The following is a 21,357-nucleotide window of genomic DNA, read 5'->3' on the forward strand; positions in this document are numbered from 1 at the left end:
TATTTTTTTCAAAATTGTAGAAGTAAAGGTCAAACTAGAAACAAAATGCCACGTTTCAAGGCTTACCGAGTTTTAAAAAAATCGAATTTATTTCAAAGTAAATTTATTAAGTTTTATAATTTTAAAAATTGTGGGGAATTTCTAAACACTTTGCAAATTAAGAAATTTGAGCAAATATTTATGTAAAACGTTCATTTTTTTTGGTTTACGTTTCGTCTTTGACTCATCATTATATAGCAGTTCAAATTGAACTGCTTAACACCTAAACGCTCGGGTAGGAATTTTCATCGAATTTATTTAAAAAAAAATCATAACTCTTGATACAGTTGACCAATTATGATGCGTCCAGTGTAAAAAAAAAACAGATTTTCTTCTAGTCCATGAGTTATTCCAGATCGCGTTGAAGTATGTCTGTTCTGCTTCTGGACTAGAAGAAAATCTGTTTTTTTTACACTGGACGCATCAAAATTGATGAACTGTATCAAGAGTTATGAATTTTTGAAAAAATAAATTCGTTGAAAATCCCTACCCGAGCGTTTAGGTGTTAATGCAAAACTCGGCAGTTTAATTTGAACCGCTAAGCAGACGTAAAGTTTCGGCCATTTGCAGAACACTTTTTGTTTGTCACCTAAGTGCCATGGCTAAGCTGACGTTCCGAACGAAAACGGACGTGCCGACTCTAACTGGCCGATTCAGGGAAAAGCTTAATTTTGTGCTCAGGGCACATAACCGCTCAAGACGAAACGTAAACAAAATTCATAACGGTTATGTGCCCTAAGCACAAAATTAGGCTTTGCCCTGAATGTCCATTTATTACTTTGTTATGAAAATCCATTTAGATTTTTATAAAAAACAGATAATAAATCGATGTTATTTTTCCGAGCCGCAGCTTTCGGCGCTGCTATTGGCGATAAATTACCAAACGTACCTTATTTTTGCTAAGAATTTATTATGATTACTCCCTTCGAATAGATAATAAATAGATCTTGCTAAAAATGACATTCCGATCACTATGAAAAGCTTATTTATTCCGTGGAATTGCTCTGCCAATTGAACCACCCTGGAGGTATGTTTCATCTCTAGAGTACAGAGAAACTAAATGGATTGGACCAGGTTTAAACGTTTGAGTTCTATGTTGGTTGCATTTGTCATGTACTGCAATTCCACTTTAATTAGATAATCAAATATTTCTCAAAGAAACCTGTTGAAAGAAAAATCATTTATTCGAGTAAGAAACGCCCACAACCGTTACCTCGAAGGTGTAGTAAACTTTCTTTCACAAACGTGTTTCATGACTGATGTGTCATTGCTACATATCGCTAAATGTTTACCTTTTCCTACGTGAACCCCGAGCAAATGTTGCAAGGTTCACCGTTGGCCATTGCACTTCAACGGCTTCCGAGAAATGTTTCCTCTAACTCCAATACCGCTCAAAAGGCAGACCTACCCATCCATGATTAATGGCAACTTAATTGAACCCTGATTCAGCAAGTTCGTGCTAATCATCTCATTTACGTCGTCGATTTGTTACCATATCGTCATTATAATCCTAGTCGATCCGATTCGCAGCACTCACTTTCCGGCAGCGAACTGATGCTGCAATCGACGCGGGCACACGTAGGAGTACTTTTCGACTTCTCATCGACGATGATACTTCCTAATTAGTTTTGCCGTGCAAACTAAAAGGAACAAAGTTTAAGCCGGAACATAGTCGTCATCATCGTCATCCTTTATCTATGACAGCCGAGAGCGCCAGCCACCGAAGTATAGTTGCACGGTTATTCAATTAGCGCGGGGATTCGTTAACGCTGCCAGAAGTGCACGTTCGCTCACCGAAGTTTCGTGACAGTTTCTTGGGTCGACTAATCCATCCCACGATAGCAAGTATGTGAAGCACTGAGACTTCTCGTGGAGTTGGTTGGGCACCAGCGATTTGTTTTTTTTTATGCAAACCGGACGACGGACAGCGGCAAGATTTTGCCCGTGTTGCATCAACCAGCAGTGGTGCCATTGTCAGTTGGTACAGCAGCAACACCAGACAGTCGTTTTTTGTGTGTGTGCGTGCGTGTGTGAATAATCCGACAGTCCGACAGCAAGCGTGAACAGAGGAAATAACAGGTCGGCAAATGTCATGTGTTCCGATGATGTTTCGCCCGAAGAAGATCACTGACTGCAGGTAATGGCGCCAACCGGACAAACGGGTCAGGCGTTTTGTACTCATCTTCCCTCAGCATCAGCGCACCACGGCCACGTTCAGTATTATGCACTCGCATGACGTTTGGTTTTTGATTGATGAGCGGTTTTTATGCGACGTTAAAAATGACCGTTGATTATAGTAATTTTTGTGTGTTTTTTGTTATCATTCATAGTCTGATTTTTTCACGGTTATATGACAGCGAATCATGTGAAAAACTGCACTGTTCTTGCTACAGTTATGTGAAACGAACAATTTAATTTTTTTGAAACTCTTATCAAGTTTTTATTTTGCGAATATGTACAAAACTACAAAAATGTACAGTTTTACGTTCTTTTTCCATGGCACTAGTTTTTACTGAATTCCCAATTAGTTTTGAAAAGTCTTGTATATAACTTTCGTATAGATGGTAGTTATTGTTTTCCCTGATCTTTAAGCACAGGCCTTTCGAATATCGTAGAATATGATTCTAAGTCAGATATTGTCTGTTTAGACTAATACACTTCATATGCGTTTTGAATAGTGGAAAATTGCACCCTAAATCCGAGTTAAAGGGTTACATTATATTAGTTGTATCGCTTAATAATTGTGTGCAGATGTAAAAAACAACAATCTGTGTCAGAAAATAGTGAACGCGATTTTTTTTAGTTCGAGAGATTTTCCGTTAAACCAACGAAAGCCTATGGTACAAACTAGATTTTATCAGTGTATTCCTCAAGACAACGAAGAGTTTCAAAAGTAAATACGCGAAGCATTTACAAGCAATCTATGTCCTTGTGAATATGAAATTAGGATCCGAAAGTTACCTTTTCAATCAGTTACTAAATTGATCAAAATACTATACACATTCTGTTGCAAAGTGTATTCAACTGTTTGAGGTGTACAAAAAGTCTATGAGTACAACGAACGAGGTTCGACGCGAGCAACCACAAGACAGCAGAACAAAACTATAGTCGAACTATTCAGGTGTGACTAAGAGGAGAATGTGTACGGATACTAACAGTTTTCAATGATTTTCAAAGAGGTATAAACGGAATTTCGGCCCGAGATCTTGAATAAATTCGCAACAGTATCGCAACTGAGAAACAATGATGCGATATTTTCGATGAACAATATTTTTTTAACTGCTATAGAATCGCTGCAATGTTTATAGGTGAATCAATAGCAGTGGCGTCTCGTGACAAAATTCACGGGTTGTGCACTGATTTTGTGGTATAATATCAGATTTCAAGACAATGAATTAACTATATACTTTTGGATGGGAACTTATTCCGTAACATCGATACATAAGGAGAATTAGATTCTCTGCACAGAGCCAAAAGTGGCAGAGAGAACAACAAACCTCAGAGATGAGCTGAGTGATTCCTTTTCTTCTGTGCAGTAACTTATGTGCACGTAAAAGATACTAACGCTGCGACAAGAGATGCGCAGCCTCGGTGCACACGTCAAAGTACTCGAATTCAGAAAGAATGTGTGCATATTGTGCTGTGGAAAAAAAATCGCGACCTGATTTCATCGAATAAATAGAGAATCTAAAACATAATTGAATGCGGATGGGAATGCAGTTAATTCCTTCAATTTGACCGGTTGTGCAGTGCACGAGGTGCACACGAGACCGAGAAGCCACTGATCAATAGCGATTGAATTTGATAATTTTAAACATTCTCGGTAAGCGTAGGGTGGCTCAGTATGACAAGCTGTATTTTGTACCTGTATGCTATCTAAGGATAAGGGATAAGGAGTATTCAAGAAGCATGTTAATTAATGTAGTTTGTCTATTTATATGCGTCAGGGCGCTCAAATCGGTGAAAATTTTTAATTCATAACGTTCAGAAATGCTCCTTTGAAAATCCTTATCAGCAGAGATTGATAAAACACCGGTTTCGGTACGGTACGGTTCACGTAGTTTCAACAGATATTCTCGTTCGATGCTCACCGAATGCTAGGAAAATTAATGCTAGATACAGGTTTTATAAAAATAATCAGTTTGATTCGTAATCACGTTGATAATATTCATTTTACAGTTTTCAGTACGCAATATCAAATGCGAAATTAGTGAAAAAAAAACCTTACCAAATAGTGATAATAGCGACAAAAGACTGGTTGATTCACCCTCATGCACTGTTTATATTAACCCCAGTAAAACACTATTTAGCTTGAATTTAATCTATAAAAGTAACCGGAGCGCTGAGTTTTGCATGTCTCGAACACATAGCGGGCATAATGTTTGAATCGGTTTAGTGATATTCTGCGATGCAGATACTTCTGCGTATGATATTCAAGCTAAATTGGGTAATATTTTCAATTGCTGCATAACATACTTTGTGTTTAGTTTTTAATTGATATTTTTACTATCATTATAACTATTATTAATTACAGCATGTGTGTTAATATTATTTGCTTTTTTTTATTGATGGTATTAATCCACCAACATGGTATTGCTGAAAGAATTTCGAATACATCATCACTATTTATTTACTAAAAAACAAGCATCAAATTTCAAGAGCTAAAAATTTAGCAGTTTTTTTTTATTTCAACCAACCCTACACACACTGAACGTTTTCAGAAAGGTTCAGTTTCTGTTCATCGACGAATTTATTGATCATGTAATATGCAAAGGGTTGAGCTTTAACGGCTATGAAAATTCATTTCCCAAAAAGCTTAGGTATATTCAATGTGCGAACTTTTTTTTGCTTAAAAATCATCGAGGAGAATTTTCGCTATTAAACTTTTCACATCTGAATATTTGTCAGGTGAGATCAGTTTCAGAAAAAAGCGCGTTTGCTACTGGTCGATGATAGCTTTTTTATCTGAATATCACTTGGCAAAAATTTCAGTCGTGATTTTCGTAATTTTGATATTCTTTCAAATTCGGTACTGTTTCCTCAGTCATCTGTTTGAAATCCGTTTTCCAACTTCTAGCAAAATCTTTCCTAATTGCTTGTGTTTCCGATGATCCAATTCGATGATTCCCAATGATCCAATATTTTTTATTGGACAAAGTTCTGGGCTGCTCGGTGAATTGCAGTCTTTTGATTTAATGTGAATGTTGTTTTTAGTGCAACATTCCTAAGTCACTTTACCATAATAATAATGCACCAAATTTCGCCAAAACAAGACGGAACTCGAATTCTAGCAGTAGTTGTTTTCGCAGGCAAACGTTGACATAAATTTGTTGGTTAATCGTATCTGCAGTTATGAACGATTTGCTGTTCAAACCACAACTACAAATAGCCTGCCAAATCATGTACTTTTCAGAGCACTTTGAAAACTTTTTGACGTTCAAATAACTGTCCATCTTGTCACGTTGTTTTCGTACTAGCTTCCGGTTTCTTGTTTCTGTTGATGATTATCAAACTGGTTTCGAACTATTTAGTCACATCTCGGACATAAAATTTAGAGTTTCGCTTCATCAACCTAAGCACTTCATTCCTCTGGGATTTGAAGTTGTTTCGCTATCTGTGAGATCCTGGTTTTCGATCGAGCGTCCATCGATCCGGAAGCGTTTCCGAACGAAAACGGCACGAACCTTTAAAAACTATCCGGACTTCGGTACTTGCAATTGTTCAGTTCGGCTTTATTGTCCCACATCTGGCTTTTGAACCAGTGCTTAAATAACCTATCTATATTTGAGAAGCAAAAATGGCTTACCAAGCAGTATCAAAATAAAGCTTACATGTCAACACTGGCCAAAAAAATCATTGAACTTATCTACCATTCGACTTCCATAATTCGGAAAGCTGCTTCCTGTCTATTATGTTTGTTTTTAATGAAAACAAAAAAAAAACAATCGTTGACTAGGGAACTATTTTCACGTATACAAACACCTTTGTGGCAGCTTCATTTTTACACAATTTTACCCGTACATGGTAGGATTAAACTAGCTAACATAATCGGAAGGTTAAAAGAGAATAATTTTTAGTTTCATTTTTTTTTCTTTACCATGTGATCTATCCCATCATTCGTTACTGTCAGGTGGTATTTGCTCAAAGTACGCCAGTGAGCTATGAATACCAAATATTGCTCTACATGCAACTGTAGGACAAATTAAGAAATACTAAAAAGAAAAGATTGATTAGTTATTATCTTACCCCACTACGTTAAGTTATTCTTTTTTCAATATTAGACTAACAATAAGCTTTTTCAATTTCTTATCATTTACTATAATTCTACATTTGATGAAACAATCTATTATTCATTATATTGAGTGCATTACAAGTTCGTGCTAAATGTATCCAGTGGGATTTACCAACGCTGACTGATTGTCAGATTGTGACGCTCGCTCGGAAATTCTTCTCGGCTTCGATCGGAACCAAAATTCGTCAACCACATCAGAGACAATCACAATCACGTTATGCGAGAAACGGGGGCAAAACGAACACCGGATGGATGTGTTTGCAAACCGCGCCGATTAACCAACATTTCGGAATCATCCGCGCGTCATTCGCGTTTTATCGTGGTAATAATGCAATAAACGACGAAAATCGACACAGTTTCGCGAAACTGGCCTGTGCACCTGGCGTTTTGTTTTGATTTTTGTTATGTTATTTTTTTCGCCGCTCTCGCGTGCAACCATCAACCCGTCCGCATGCTTCTTGCTTGCTTGCGTCGTGGCAGGGCACCGTTGCACAACACGTTATAATTCGATTTATTTTCGCACGTATAACTGCAGCACATAAACACACACACACTCACACACGTTCGCAGCACCATCAACCGGAATGTGCACGTTGCACATTAACGCATCGGCGTCGTGCAGAAACAAAAACAACAACAATAATACACCCATGGATTGATGACAGCTTGTAGCAACCTACAGCAACAAAAAAAAAAAAACAAAAAAATAAGTAGCAGTGTTTTGTGTAGCAGCGTAATTGTGAATGAAAATGTGAATGTGCCAAGAATTGCAACGATAACAGTCATTCGTCGTCGACGTCGTCAGTGGTAACCACAACGACACTCGCACTCGATCGCGCTCCGCACCGGCTTTGCCCACGGCGAAGAAGCACCACTACACCCCAGCACTATGAGGCTCTACATTTGGTAACGTTCTGTTCTGTGTGTGTTTTATTTTATTTTATTTTATATTATTTCATTACGTTTGTAGATTCGTTATTCAATTGTATGGAGCGAAAGCACCGCACCGGAATGGGTTTTATATGGAATTAGTTGGGTGAGCTGTGTTTTTATGGCGGCGATGAAGTAAATTTCAAAAGCATGTTTATTAACCGATTTAAGTACGGCAGGGCAGGAAATTCATTACATATTTAGCTCTTGCTCTGTAATATTTACATTCCGTCCGTCGTCGGTACCGGGTGGTGATAGTTTTTTCGTCGGAATTTATGGTACCCTCGTAACTTGGTGAAGGCTCACATGAACGTGAAATGAGTCAATTCGAGAAAATGGGCCACGGCTATGTTTGCAGGAAAGTAATCCATCAAAAACGGTTTTATGGTTCAGAAGGTAAAATTGCAGGGGGCTGACATCTTGGCAAACAACCTCGATAATCCAAAGCTACACGGATAAAAATCCATTGCTGGTTCCAGAATAAAAATCATGAAATTTTACAAGCAAAATGATCGATATCATGAAAATTTTCAGGGGAGTTATTGTTCATGGTATCAATCATTTGGTTATGAAATCATGAATAATAAGGCATGCTTTCATGAGAAGACGGCCGGGTTGGCGGTTACGGCGCTGGTCTTACAAGCCAGTTGTTATATGTTCGAGCCCCAACCTGGTAGGATTCATAGTGTCAGAAGGATCGTAGTACTAGTTGAAACAGAAAAGCCCAATTCTACAAAAGGAATGTAATGCCAAAACTTTGCTTTCATGAGAAGATTTGTGTCATAATTTTCAATTATGGCACCGATAATGAATTTTTATCCTTGTAAATTATGAAATTTTGCGGCCGACTAAAATCCACATATGACTAAAAGGCAAAGTCTTGGTATTACATTCCTTTTTTGGAATTTGACCTTCAGTTTCAACAGACTACGCAACCAATTCATAGCGTACACCAATCGTTCCATGGTTGGTGCTACGTTCCTACTGGCACTAAGAATCCTTCCAGGTTGGGGTTCGAACACACGACAACTGGCTTGTAAGACCAGTGTCCTATGCATTGAACCGCCAACCCAGGCTCTCTACATATGACACAATTCTTAAAAACGTAGTTCGCAAAATGATAGAATTTCACAAGAATTAGTCAAAAATACCCCGCCTTTCGAACAGTCGTGTAATTTTACATATTTCCGCACCTAAAGATATGTCGATCTCCGAAAATATAAATTTTCACATTTTTTTCTAGGAGTGTGTGCAATCGAACAGGGATTCAAATGAAAGATCTATTGTTTCCATAATATGTTCTTGCCCGGATAAAATGTGCAAAAAACATGAAAAAGTGCACTCGATTTTCTCAGAGACTACTTAATCGATTTTTTTCTACTCAGATTCAAAGCAGCTCATAGCCTGCTATTTAATTTCATCTCGATCTGATTTCCGGTTCCGGAGTTACGGGGTAAGAAGTGCATTCATCCAATTTTCACAAGCTTAGGTTCAAATGAATTATCTTACGAATTACGACTTTCGGTTCCGGAATTACGGGCTGATAAGTTTAAAAATTTCACTTTAAGAAGCATGTTTTTATACATGACATGGAAAAATCGAGTCAGATACACTCAAGTAGCCGTATAATTCTTCAAATAAGCAGGTATGGTTTGTTGATTACCAAACACATTGATTTTCAGTATACCGGATCATGGTTTCTGATTCCGCAAGTACCGGAAAAATGCTCATGTGTTCCAAACCGGAAACCACTCCAATTTCTCAGAAACGGCTCTATCGATCTTCACAAACTCAGATTCAACAGAAAAGTTTGTTGTTTCCATAAATTGATGCAGAATTTCATCCAGATCCGGCTTCCGGTTCCGGGTAACTAGGAGAACGTGCCACTTGAGTCAATTAGTTCTGATTCTGATTCCTGCTGGTCAAACGAATCAATTTCAGCTATACCAATTCCCAGTTCCCGGTTCAGGAAGTACCAAAAATAATTGTCAAAAACTGAAAACGTCTGCGAGTGCTGAGTCGATTTTTCACAAACTGGGTCTCAAATAAAAGGGTCTACGGTTGGCTTTGACTTTTATTCGGATCTAAATTCCGGTTCCGGAACAACAGGGTGAGATGAGTTTAAATTTTTCAAACCGTCATTTAGAGCGAAAATATAATGAAAACAAAGAATCACTATTAACTTGGGTCAAAACCGTTAAAATTGAAAAGGTTATGCTAATGTATACCCAAACAAACCTTTTTGTTCTTATTCAATATTCAAGAAACGATTTTTTTAAAGAATTCCTTAGTAATATTAATGAAAACGTGAGTTATATCACGTAGAATGATACAGGGTAAGAGTATCTTTCAGAGGCAAGGTTCGAACCTACTATCTTTTCCCATTCGTAAAACTGTTCTTTGTCACTTTTGTTATTCTGGGATGTAAATGATAACTTTCTAGAAAGAAACATGTACATGTACTTCAAGATTGAAGAATATTCCAGTGCTCGCTTTGGGTGTTACTTTTTCGCAAATATCCATTTGCTGTTGAATTCGGGTATCTTTTTCTCAATATTTCTTCTCCGCTGGTAGTACTGAAAAATTAAAGCGTCCTTAGATTAAATCGTAATGCTTTCAAAGTTTGATTAATATTATTTGTTTTTTTTTTTGGATAAAGTATAGACGAATTTTGCGCTATATCGTGTTCACAGTTTGCAGCATTCTCTCAGATTGTTCCAAAATGTCACTGTCCAAAATTGATCTAAACTGTCTTCTGAAAAGGTCTCAACGTTTTTAGGTAGCCTACAAAATATTGTTGTACTAGTAATTTTTACAAAACCAGTCAAATTTTTAACAAAAACACTGAAAAAATTCTTACCGAGACCTACACTGAGAAAAATGGACTATAAAAATTTCAAATCGATTTTCAAAAAATATATATGTTTTTCAAATTTTGTCCCAAGATAAATAATCATGTTTCCTATCAACCGTTCATACATTGCACTTTTAAGGTAGATAAGGTTTTCTAACAGAAACTTTTTCTTGTTCGAACTTTTTCAATAACTATTTTCCGAAAGCTAAACTAAACTGAAAGTAATTTACACCCAAGAATATAATGAAACCCAATTTGTGTGGAAATAGCACAGAATACTGTATCCAAAAGTATCAGTAATGAACAGTAAAAAGATTTTGTTAGAAACTTTTTTTTCTTCAAAAAAACGTGTATGGTCGGAAGGGACAACGCGCTAGCAGTTCTACATAAACTGCTACGCATTGATGAGTTAAAGACGAAACGTAAAAACAAGTTGAAAATGTGTATGTGCACCTAGCATACATTTGGGGGTAGACGAGTAATCTTTTCCCCCTTCATATTACTATTTATTATCGGTGTTCCTTAGATTTAAAAATGATCGACTGGATGACCCCCTTTAAATAAAAAATGAACGTATAGAAAAAATCGAACAGACGTTTTTTCCAATATTTTTTTGTAAGCATTACGATTCTTGAAATAGCATTAGAGTGCAAATAAAAAATGGTCTAAACAAATTTCGTAAAGCGGTGGTGCTCAAATATTTAAGTATTTCCATATCAAATATTTTAGCTATTTTTATTTTTTTAGGTGCCGCCAGGCGGTCAAAATTTTAAAACTCTTGATCTTGAAAATTCATTCAAATTTTTTTCTAGAGTTGACATCAGATTTCAGATTTCGAAATTTTTCAAGATTGAAAATTTTCAAACTTTTATCGTAGGGCGGCACCGCTTACCCATATTCGATTTAGCTCAAATTTTTCATAGCACTACCTCTTTACAAAATTAGAGATGACCCTTTTTTTCATTGGAACTTTATTGTATATGCCCAATCGATTTCCTACAACTTCTTCTAGGACACCATTTTTTTCATAAATACGTTTATTTCATAGGCAATATACAAAAGTTTTTCTTCGCCGTGGCATCCACAATACATAGTACTTTAAACCTAATACATTTCGAATATCATATTAGTATTTTGGTATTCATTAGTTAATCTATACACTGTTTTGATCAAACGAGTTGCTATTATAAATTACATTAAATGAAATACATTTATTTTGTACATGACCTTATAACTATTTCAGGTTTGTTTGTATCAGTTCATCACTTTTATTTAATATAAGTTAGTTGGCTATTGGTTGAACTCATGGAAGAGAAAACAGTCTAACATAAAATAAAATTTAAATTGGAACTCCAATGGACTTAATGAAATAATAAAGAAGTTTCATGTAAGGAACATCACGACAAGCAAGAATGTCGCGAACTGGGACATTAGATAGTCTACCTTGGGTACGCAAGGAATTTATTAGTTGAGATCTGACATCACGATACTCCACGCATGTCCAAACAACATGGTCAATATCGCGGTAACCTTCGCCACAAGCACAATGATTAGTCTCGGAAAGTCCAATTCGAAAGAGATGTGCATCTAACGTGTAGTGATTGGACATGAGTCTGGACATCACACGAATGAAATCTCTATTCACATCCAGTCCCCTGAACCATGCCTTTGTCGATATTTTAGGAATAATTGAGTGCATCCCCCGACCCAGATCATCTTTATCCCAAGAAGCTTGCCAGCTGGCAAGTGTTCTTTGGCGAGACGCGCTATAGAATTCGTTGAAAGCAATCGGTCTCTCATAAATTTCACCCTCAATAGCAACACGTTTGGCTAAAATATCGGCTAAATATCGGAACTCCCGCCAGAACTTCAAGACTCATTGTATGTGTCGAATGCATGCAGCCTAAAGCAATTCGCAACAACGATATTGAATTCGCTCTAATTTGATAATATGAGAGTTTGCAGCGGAACGCAAGCAAACGCATCCATATTCCATCACTGAAAGTAGCGTTGTCTGATACAATTTTATTAGATCTTCCGGATGAGCATCCCACCAAGATCCTTTTATTGTTCGAAGAAAATTTACTCGCTGTTGGCATTTTGTTATCAGAAACCTAATGTGTCCTCCCCACGTGCATTTGGAATCAAACCACACCCCAAAAGACACCATTTTGGTATGATTAAGTTTCCGAATTAAAACGATTAGAAGACAGTGCATGCAAAAATATATCCCCTGTTTTTAGAAATCAGTCGAGTCGTATTCAAAAAAAAAAAAAATAAACGGTTTGCCACTCTGAACACGTGTGCAGTGCAAAATTTCACACGCACCCGGACTATGTGAAATCCGAATGTTTGTCACCCATTTCCGAAATTGCTCGTATTATCAAGGAAAAAGAAATATTATCTACAATGGCTTATTATTCTCAGCTGCAAAACTTCTGCATCGTGTCGCTGTTTGAATTGCATGAGCACTGAATCTCTTGTTTCATGCAGCTGTATTTGTAGCACTTCGTATGCAATTTTAATCTCATTTTTTGTATACCATACAATGTAACGATTCAAAGTGATCGTAGCTGTCTCAGTATCAAGGGTTTATTGGTTTTTATGATTCATGTTATTATCTTCTCTTTTTTCACTACACGTTACTCCGAAAGGCTTACGACAAAATCTTGGTAGACACAAATGTAAAAGATTAATTTAGGTAGTAATTTAGTATTGTCGCTACGTGTGTTTTCATTGTTTTTTTCCTGGTAAATGGATTTTAGGAATGAAAAAACAAAACCATTTCTAATAGTGAATGATAGTATTCAAAGGAACGTGGAAAACCGACTTTTTAAAATAGGAATCTGGAAATTACTAGCATTTGTTCAGAGAGTTTTGTAAATCCACAAATTACAGAGGTTTAAAAAATCGATGAACTCGTTGTTTTCGTGTAATCTCGCATCACCGAATTGAGCTTGACTCTTCCAGATTAAAACATCGAAGGAAAAACACCCTTCAGCTAAGTAGCTTATTTACAACCAACACGTCTCCTTGATCCTATTAAAACCCGTATTATCGCAGGAAAAGCCTCTTTTATGCCCGCGAAACACGAACAAATCACGCACGTTTTAAAACACTCACAGCAAGACATTAAGCAAATTAACATCCATAGGAACACGATTCCCAAGCTTTCGGAATTGGCAACAACAACAACAACCGGTACTGAGTCCGGTACACCTCGACGACCTTTCTTACAGGTCCAGTAGCCATCGTACTCGCCAATGTTTGTCAAGCGATACAGAAGCGATTCACATCAATCACACGTTTTTCCTTGTCGTGTCGGTTTTCACGCGATTCTAAATTTAGCAGGATCGTTGTTTGTCTTTCTGTATCAGTCCGTAAAACGAAACGAATCAATAGGAGGAGGATAAAGGTGCAAGTCGCCGGATGTTCTCGCTAATACAAGTTGCCATAATTTAAACTTTGTGCGTTTACACCGTTTGAAATTATGAACATCATTCATCAAGTGGAAAACACGAAGGATTTTCTGAGGAAGGAATGTTAGTGATTTTTTCAACATTGTTGCTAACCAAAGAATCAAACTGTATGAAATAGAGGTTTCTTACTGATTAACAGACCGATTAAAATGTCCATTAAAAGTAGACCAAAACGATAAAGACCCGACCGACGTCAGCGGAACTCCGCAAGCCTACCCTAGAATTTTCGATTGGTATCGCAATTTCGTGTTGAAAAGTATGTGCTAGCCGAATAAAATTATCCTTCAACGCGAGGGCAGGAATTCCAGAGAAAGAATTCCGCGCTCAGGCTGCTGCCTAATTTTACGGTTAAGAACGTGTAATCACAAATTGTTTAGATTCCTTTCACTAACACACGCCTTTCCGTCCCGGCAGTGTGCCACGGTGCCCGTAGCAAGTGGTGAAAGTATGTTATAACGCATTGCTGATTGTATAATTTCACCTTCATTGGAAGGTATCGCCACCTGCGGATAGCAGGTTCAGTGTTATTTCTGAAAATGGAGGACTACTGGGGACTGCTCTCTATCAGCGTGCAATTAGAGTTATTCAGTCATTAGGGTGGGACAAGGTTCCATGGAAAAAGAATGGGAGTAACTTTCTACTGGAACTTTTAGAATGTATGTTGCTCGGATACCCTTTCTCTTAATAGTGTTAAACCACAAATATATTTAGCATACAACCAAGTTTGCAACGTACTTTTGGCTTGTCTGATTTGGGTTCGTGTTATATTAAATCTAACGTATAAATTTGACTAATCTTGTAGAAGTAGTTTTTCCTTCACGTTTCGTCTTCGAATCATAAGTGCATAACTGTCCAAATTGAACTGCTATTGTCGCTTAGCAATTCAATTTGAATTATTATGTAAACGCAAACGTTTACATTCGAGACATCAGAAAAATAGCAAAGGAAGCTTCAAGTTTGTCCAAAAGTGTTATTCAAATAGTATAACTTTTACACCAGTTTAGTGGTTCTGATTGATGTGCTGAGTGGCAATAGTTGCTCGATTTGAGCTGCCTATGCTGGGATAAGTTGAAAACGAAACCATGGAGGATGAAATTTGAGATTATGTGTTTTGACTAAAAACTGTAATCAATTCGTTTGTGTTTGTCTTCATGAAGTGGATAAATTCAAGAAATTCACAGCATGTAGTTTTCAAAAAATTTGCGAATGAATGATTTAATATTGCCGTGTGTAAGTCATCGGCTCCAGGCATGTCCAAACACGGCACTGCACTGCGTGCTTCATATAACCACCGCCACCGCGTGTATTGAGAATGCCATTACGTGCCAGTGCACAAAGAGAAACACGAAACGCAATATCCGAAGCAACAGTGCTCGTGACGCTGTTTTATTTTCGGCACTGGTGTTTCAAGCTTCGGCATACACCGAAACCGCGTGTTTTCAGTTTCGTTAAACACCGGAGCCGAGGGTTTTCAATTTCGCGAAGGCACCGAAGATCACCCATGCGTTGGTTATATTGTCAATAAATTGAATTCAATCAGACGCGTATTGATGGAAAATGAATTAATCATTCAAACGCATTTTTCGTCCTACCGTGGCGCTATAGGCGCTTATAGTACAAGCAACGTATAAGGCAAAATCCGAAACACTCGGCTTCGGTGTTTGCCGAAGTCAGGAACACTCGACTTCAGTGCTGCCCAAAAATCCAAGCACCGTTGTTTGGCAATTAAACGACCACAGCTACGGGTGCTTTTTCTGCTGCGTTCGGTGTTTGTTATTCAACACGGGCACGAAGCGTAGCATTCAATACTCCTGGTGGTGTGCTCACGAGTGAAGGTGAGTACCGTGCAGAACGGATCCGTGTTTTTGCCATGCCTGATCGGCTCTCGATTTTGTCAATATGAATTGAATTGATCAATCGTTTGTTTCGATTATAGAGGATTAATATACTTTAGAAGCTAAGCTTGGATTGCGCTAGCAATAAGCCAGCCAATTGGCCAGTGCGGCCGAAAAGGCATTAGTTTTTGTAGACGATTTTCGAACAACTCGAACAAATGCTGAAAGCCCTTTTTCTTTCAGATTTTAATAAAACTTTCTGAACATGCACATAAGGGTGCCAATAAAACGAAGTCAACTCTAATTTCGTAAAGTCGTAATGCTCAAAATTTTAAGATCATCAAAAAAGATCTTATGCAAAATTTGAGCTAAATCACATACACTGAGGTCTTTTTTATGCGGCCTTTTTTTATGTGGTTTTTTTTACGCGACTTTTTTTATGCGAATTTTCAGAGTTATGCGGATTTTTTTATGCGAAGTTTCAGAGTTATGCGGTTTTTTTTATGCGAATTTTCAGAGTTATGCGGTTTGCCCTTCTGCGGTCTTTTTTTATGCGAAGTTTCAGAGTTATGCGGTTTTTTTTATGCGAATTTTCAGAGTTATGCGGTTTTTTTTATGCGAATTTTCAGAGTTATGCGGTTTTTTTTATGCGTTTTTTTTTTATGCGGTACGTGAATTCGCATAAAAAAGACTTCAGTGTATATGTAAGTGGTTCTGCCGGCGCACAGTGGTTCAAAAGCGCAATTTCACGCTCTTAATTGATAACTCATAGGATCGTGGTTTTTGAGGTACAGTATCTTCAGCAAAGTTGCTCAGAATGATAGACGCCATCTTTTGGTAAATTTTATTTATGTGATAAATCCCCCTAAAAGTGAGATAAAAATTTTATTTTAGCTCAGGGCCAACATAGGGGCTAAGTTACTTCGACAAAGTTGTGCAGAAAGTTATTTCAAACAAGTTTGCTGAAGGTACTATTCCCGTAACTTGAGTGTAATTCAAGATATAATGTATTTTCTGAAAAAGGTGTTTAAAAACCAGTTTTTGTAAGAAAACATATATATTTTCAATTTATATGAGTTTTTCATATTATACAAAGTTTTTCATCTTGTCTATTATCAAAAGGCGCAGGAAGGTGCAGATGAGACTACTTACATATTAAACTACTTCAAAAGAGCTTTCATACCTTTTATAGATGAAAAACTTTGTATAATATGAAAAACTCATATAAATTGAAAATATATATGTTTTCTTACAAAAACTGGTTTTTGGACACCCTTTTCAGAAAATACATTATATCATGAATTACACTCAAGTTACGGGAATAGTACCTTCAGCAAACTTGTTTGAAATAACTTTCTGCACAACTTTGTCGAAGTAACTTAGCCCCTATGTTGGCCCTGAGCTAAAATAAAATTTTTATCTCACTTTTAGGGGGATTAATCACATAAATAAAATTTACCAAAAGATGGCGTCTATCATTCTAAGCAACTTTATTGAAGATACTGTACCTCAAAAACCACGATCCTATGAGTTATCAATTAAGAGCGTGATATTGCGCTTTTGAACCACTGTGCGGCGGGTCAAAGTTTGAAATTTTTAAAAATTTTTTGTGTCCTGTCTTAAAATTGCTTGAAAATTGTTTGGGATTTCCGAAGTCAAAAGTTCCAGAGTCGATTTAAAATAAATTGATACTGCTCGAGGAAAGACTCAATGGTTAAATCCGAGATGAAACAAATTTATACACATTGCATGAAACGTCGAGATCTCGAAAAAAAAGTCAACTCTTGGATTAAGATTTCCGAAAACGAATTTTTCAGATTGCATGAAACGTCAAGATCTGAAGTTACCACGGAGAAAAAATATTTTTTTTCGACTCGTATCGAGATGATACTAGATTTCGATGTTTCATGTTTGGCATAAAAAATTTCGATTTCGAAAATTTCATGCACCAGTCATAAAAAGTCATATTTCAAAACTACGACTCATGCATTTCTGGAAAAAATATTATCATTATCATACCTTTAATCCAGGCATCTCGTTCCTAAAACTTCAAAGGGGGTATGTATGTTCCGATGAATTAGCAAACACAAATTTAAAATCGCGAAGAATATCTATATTTTAAACTAGTGGAAATTCAGACTTACTTCGTCCACCAGTATGCATTGTAAATACCTCGTGAGAAGTGAATCGAGTTGTCGAGAACATCTTGCCCACCAAAAAAAAAAAACGAAGAGATTTAGAAAAAACGACATATTCTCCGGGTTGCTCGAACAGTTGATGCCGGACATATGTGACCAAATTCTAAATGTCTTAGGTGGTTAATTAACGGAAATAATGCCTTGTTAATAAATAATCTTTATCAATCGAGAAAACTACTAACGATGTCAAATTTTTATCAGTGCCCAACGAGAAAACAGACTGGAAAAAGATTAATGAATGAATTAATAGAAATGAAAACTTGCGAAAAATTTTACCACAGAGATAAACAATTAAAACCAACACATTGGTCTTGTTCATCTATGTACGCCCAGTTTATTTATCAGTTGTTCTATGGTATTATTTTTTTTTTTTTGGTTTTCTACTAAAAGGTGTCCCACGAAAAAATTCGAATTTAATAATGCATTAATGAAACACGGTTTGATAGATTTAAATGATTATACATTTATTTGCCAGGTTGATTCATGGAATTTATATGAAAAATAATTTCTACCCAATTTTTTGAGTACATTTTCAATTGTTTCTGGCTTTATGTCATCAATAGCAACTAGAATTTCGTGCTTGAGGTCTTCAATTGTTTCTGGATGATTGGCGTAACATTTATCTTTAACCTCTTTCCAAAGAAAATAATACAGCGGCGTCCAATCGCAGCTTCTCGGAAGCCAATTCACATCACCATTTCTGCTGATTATTCAATTTTTAATGATCATTTCGCAGTACATCGATTGTTTCGATGGCTGTATGGCACCCAGTGCCGTCCTGTTGAAACCAAAACAATTTCATGAATTAACCTTTCGAATAACTGTATATTCATTGAAATCTATCAAACCGTTTTTTATTATTGCATTGTTAAATTTGAATTTTTTCGGGGGACACCCTGTATCTATCAGTACTTATCCATTGTTCAAAAGAGATCTCATTTACAATTTTCTGCTCAAGTTGCTCGAACAAACTTTCCTCAAAATTTGAAGAGGCGGGGCATTTCTTGTATTCGCGGAGATAGAAATCCTTTGTTCTTACCGGTGAATTACACAGTAATTCTTCCAAAAGCGCTGTACAATCAATTTGAAAGGAATATTTTTTGAGGCTGTAATGCATTAAGTCAACATTTCCATGATTTGTTCAAACATTGTTGTTGTCCTGGCATAGTTCTACTTGTATCTCCACGTTGTGTGTCGGAATCCAATGGACGGCCACATTTTTTTTAGGTAAAGAGTCAATTCCTTTGCCAGCGAAACCGTGTATTTATTCATATTAAATACCTTCATCGTCATTGTAACAGACCACGAGTTAGGTAAAATTGAGAGTATTTTATCATCTCTAGCAATCTAGTTCGGTAAAATTTCGTATGCTGCAGCGTGTCTGAACTTCTTCAGATTCATTTTGTAGTGGATGGTCGAATAGTTGTTTCCTGATGCCTTCAACGATTTTGAAGTACTTTTCTTGACGATAATTGTCAGACCTGAACTACATTAATTCCAGAAATACCTTTATTGAATACTTCAACATTTTGGTTCCTGATGTCATCCGATAGATTACTATGTTGGGAGGATACTGAGACGAGGGAAGCCGCTGATGGTATTTCTTCTAAATCATGTATATCGATGTAGCTAGCGGTACTTCTTCTGAATTATTGACTTATTTAAAAAAATGCATATTATCATGAAATATACATTTTCTCGATTTTGTTTCTCATATATCTCGAAAATGACTGCATTTAGAACGTAGGACACTGTGGGATTTTTCTTTGAGCGTAGCTTGAAGACTATTATACACATTCAAACTTCTAAACGATTTCCGAAAAACGATGTTCTAGTTTTTCGGAAATCGTTTAGAAGTTTTCCTTCGGGAAACTATTTTATCGATCATCGCTCCAACTTTTTTAAACATTCATCAATTCCTTGTAACTTGACGTTTTTTTGTGGTATAAAATAAGAAAAATCGTACTGAGAATTTTGGAAAATAAAGTTTATTTTTATTTTATAAAAAATTGCAAGATCTTTTTTTAGTGTTTTTTAGTTCAAAAGTTCAAATAGTTACCTGCAACTTGTTTTTAGACACAATTTCCGTAGAATTCGAGTTAGAATTGTTCAAAAATAAAGTGACATTTAAAAAATTAGTCTTAAGTTAAAAAAAATCTAAACCAGTGGAAAATACTTTATTGCTATACCCAACGCACATGCAAAGTTCCATGCAAATTGCAAATCATGAGGTCGTGCTAACAGCCAGACGATTTCGTATGGGATTGCTCTTATGATGGACGATTCGTTAGATGCAGAAACGACTTCCCTTCCACGGTTGACAGTTCATTCGTATTTGAGACACGAAACGTGTTTTCATTAACGGATCCATGTATTTCGATAATTGCAGGGTTGTTACGGTCGCGCGGTTTTCACGGATTTCGCGATTTTCGCGGATTTGGCGCGATTTCAAAAAACATCATTCCACAAAATTCTTTGCAAATTTTTGAAGCTTGTGAGTTTTATGAAACCCTAAAAAAATTTAAGATGGGCGAACGTTTCAGCAATTGGTTGAGATAGCCAAATTTTCACCTTGATCGAACTAAAATTTACTAGAAGGCGGTTCTAGCCAATGTTTTCTTCAGTGGACAAAATTTCGATTTTATGCTTTTCGATCTCGAGTGATACAAGTTGCTATTTCAACATTTTGCACTCAAGGATATTTATGACAGATGGAAGATATCGTCTCAGTGATAATACATTCAATAATTCAAAGAACGTAATAAATGGAATGCGATTTTTAAATAATATGGTAACAAATTTTGTGTATGATGAAAATCGCATTCTTAACGCAAAATTTACATGACATGTTTACGAAGCGAAGTCTGACAATAAAAGAAACGAAGTAGTTCTGGGATTCCATCCGTGGTGAAACGAAAGTGTTCTAATAGTTTGTTGGTTCCACTATCCAACATTTGTTCTTTGCGTTCTGGAATTTTTCCTGAAATATGGATGAAATCCTATGTGAACAAGGGTATAGTATCCAACTACCTTGGTTAAAGCCGGGGTAAAATAAATGATATTAATAATAATAATAATATCCAACTACCTTGGAAATGTTGATTTGTGCGCTGTATCGAAGCTGTTTCAAATTATAGTTCTGGATTTTATAACACATAGTTGCTCTGACTACATATCAGAGACTCAGCTTGGATCCATGCCAAAGCTTTCAACTTCCCCTGCTGCGTTCGACGAAATCAATCATCATATAACGATCTCCAAGTTAAGTTCACTGGGATTAAACGGATCATTTTTAGTTGGCTTCGATAACATCTAACTGGCAAAGAAAATAGTGAAAATAGGAGCCTGTACAACCTCACCATGTGCTGTTACATCTGGAGTTCCTCAAGAAAGTCACCTTGGACCGTTCATAATTTTATTGTATCTCAACGATCTAAATTTTTCGATCAAGTGTATGAAACTATCGTTCACCGATGACTTTCGTATTTCATATTTCAAAATGGTTTAAATGCCACTAAATGCTCCGTCGTCTCTTTTTGTAGCAAAAAGTTCGACTATAATATGCCACAAACTGTTCTCGAACGCGCATCGTCTGTTAAGGACCTGGGTGTTCTGGAAACCAAGTTAAATTTAAAAGAGCACATAGAGCTTTCAATTGTTACAATTTGACATTCGACGTCGTAGTTTTCCTATTTTTTCTTCGGATTCCCTATGTTTGAACTAATTATGG

The 21,357-nt window shown here is 36.6% G+C and overlaps 1 protein-coding gene across 3 annotated transcripts in view; it reads left to right on the forward strand.

Moving 5' to 3' along the window:
• The first annotated feature begins 1,743 nt into the window (after positions 1-1,743).
• Positions 1,744-21,357, forward strand: part of LOC131428195 (casein kinase I) — a 122,081-nt gene continuing 102,467 nt past the window's right edge. For 2 of the 3 annotated variants that reach the window (XM_058591925.1, XM_058591926.1), the window contains exon 1: positions 1,744-2,176. In XM_058591925.1, coding sequence (XP_058447908.1) covers positions 2,127-2,176 — 50 coding nt within the window. In that variant the 5' untranslated portion in view covers positions 1,744-2,126. The remainder of the gene's footprint in view (positions 2,177-21,357) is intronic. The other variant, XM_058591924.1, reaches the window with a different exon arrangement.

Source organism: Malaya genurostris, chromosome 2 (assembly GCF_030247185.1).
Source record: "Malaya genurostris strain Urasoe2022 chromosome 2, Malgen_1.1, whole genome shotgun sequence".
Taxonomy (NCBI): domain Eukaryota; kingdom Metazoa; phylum Arthropoda; class Insecta; order Diptera; family Culicidae; genus Malaya; species Malaya genurostris.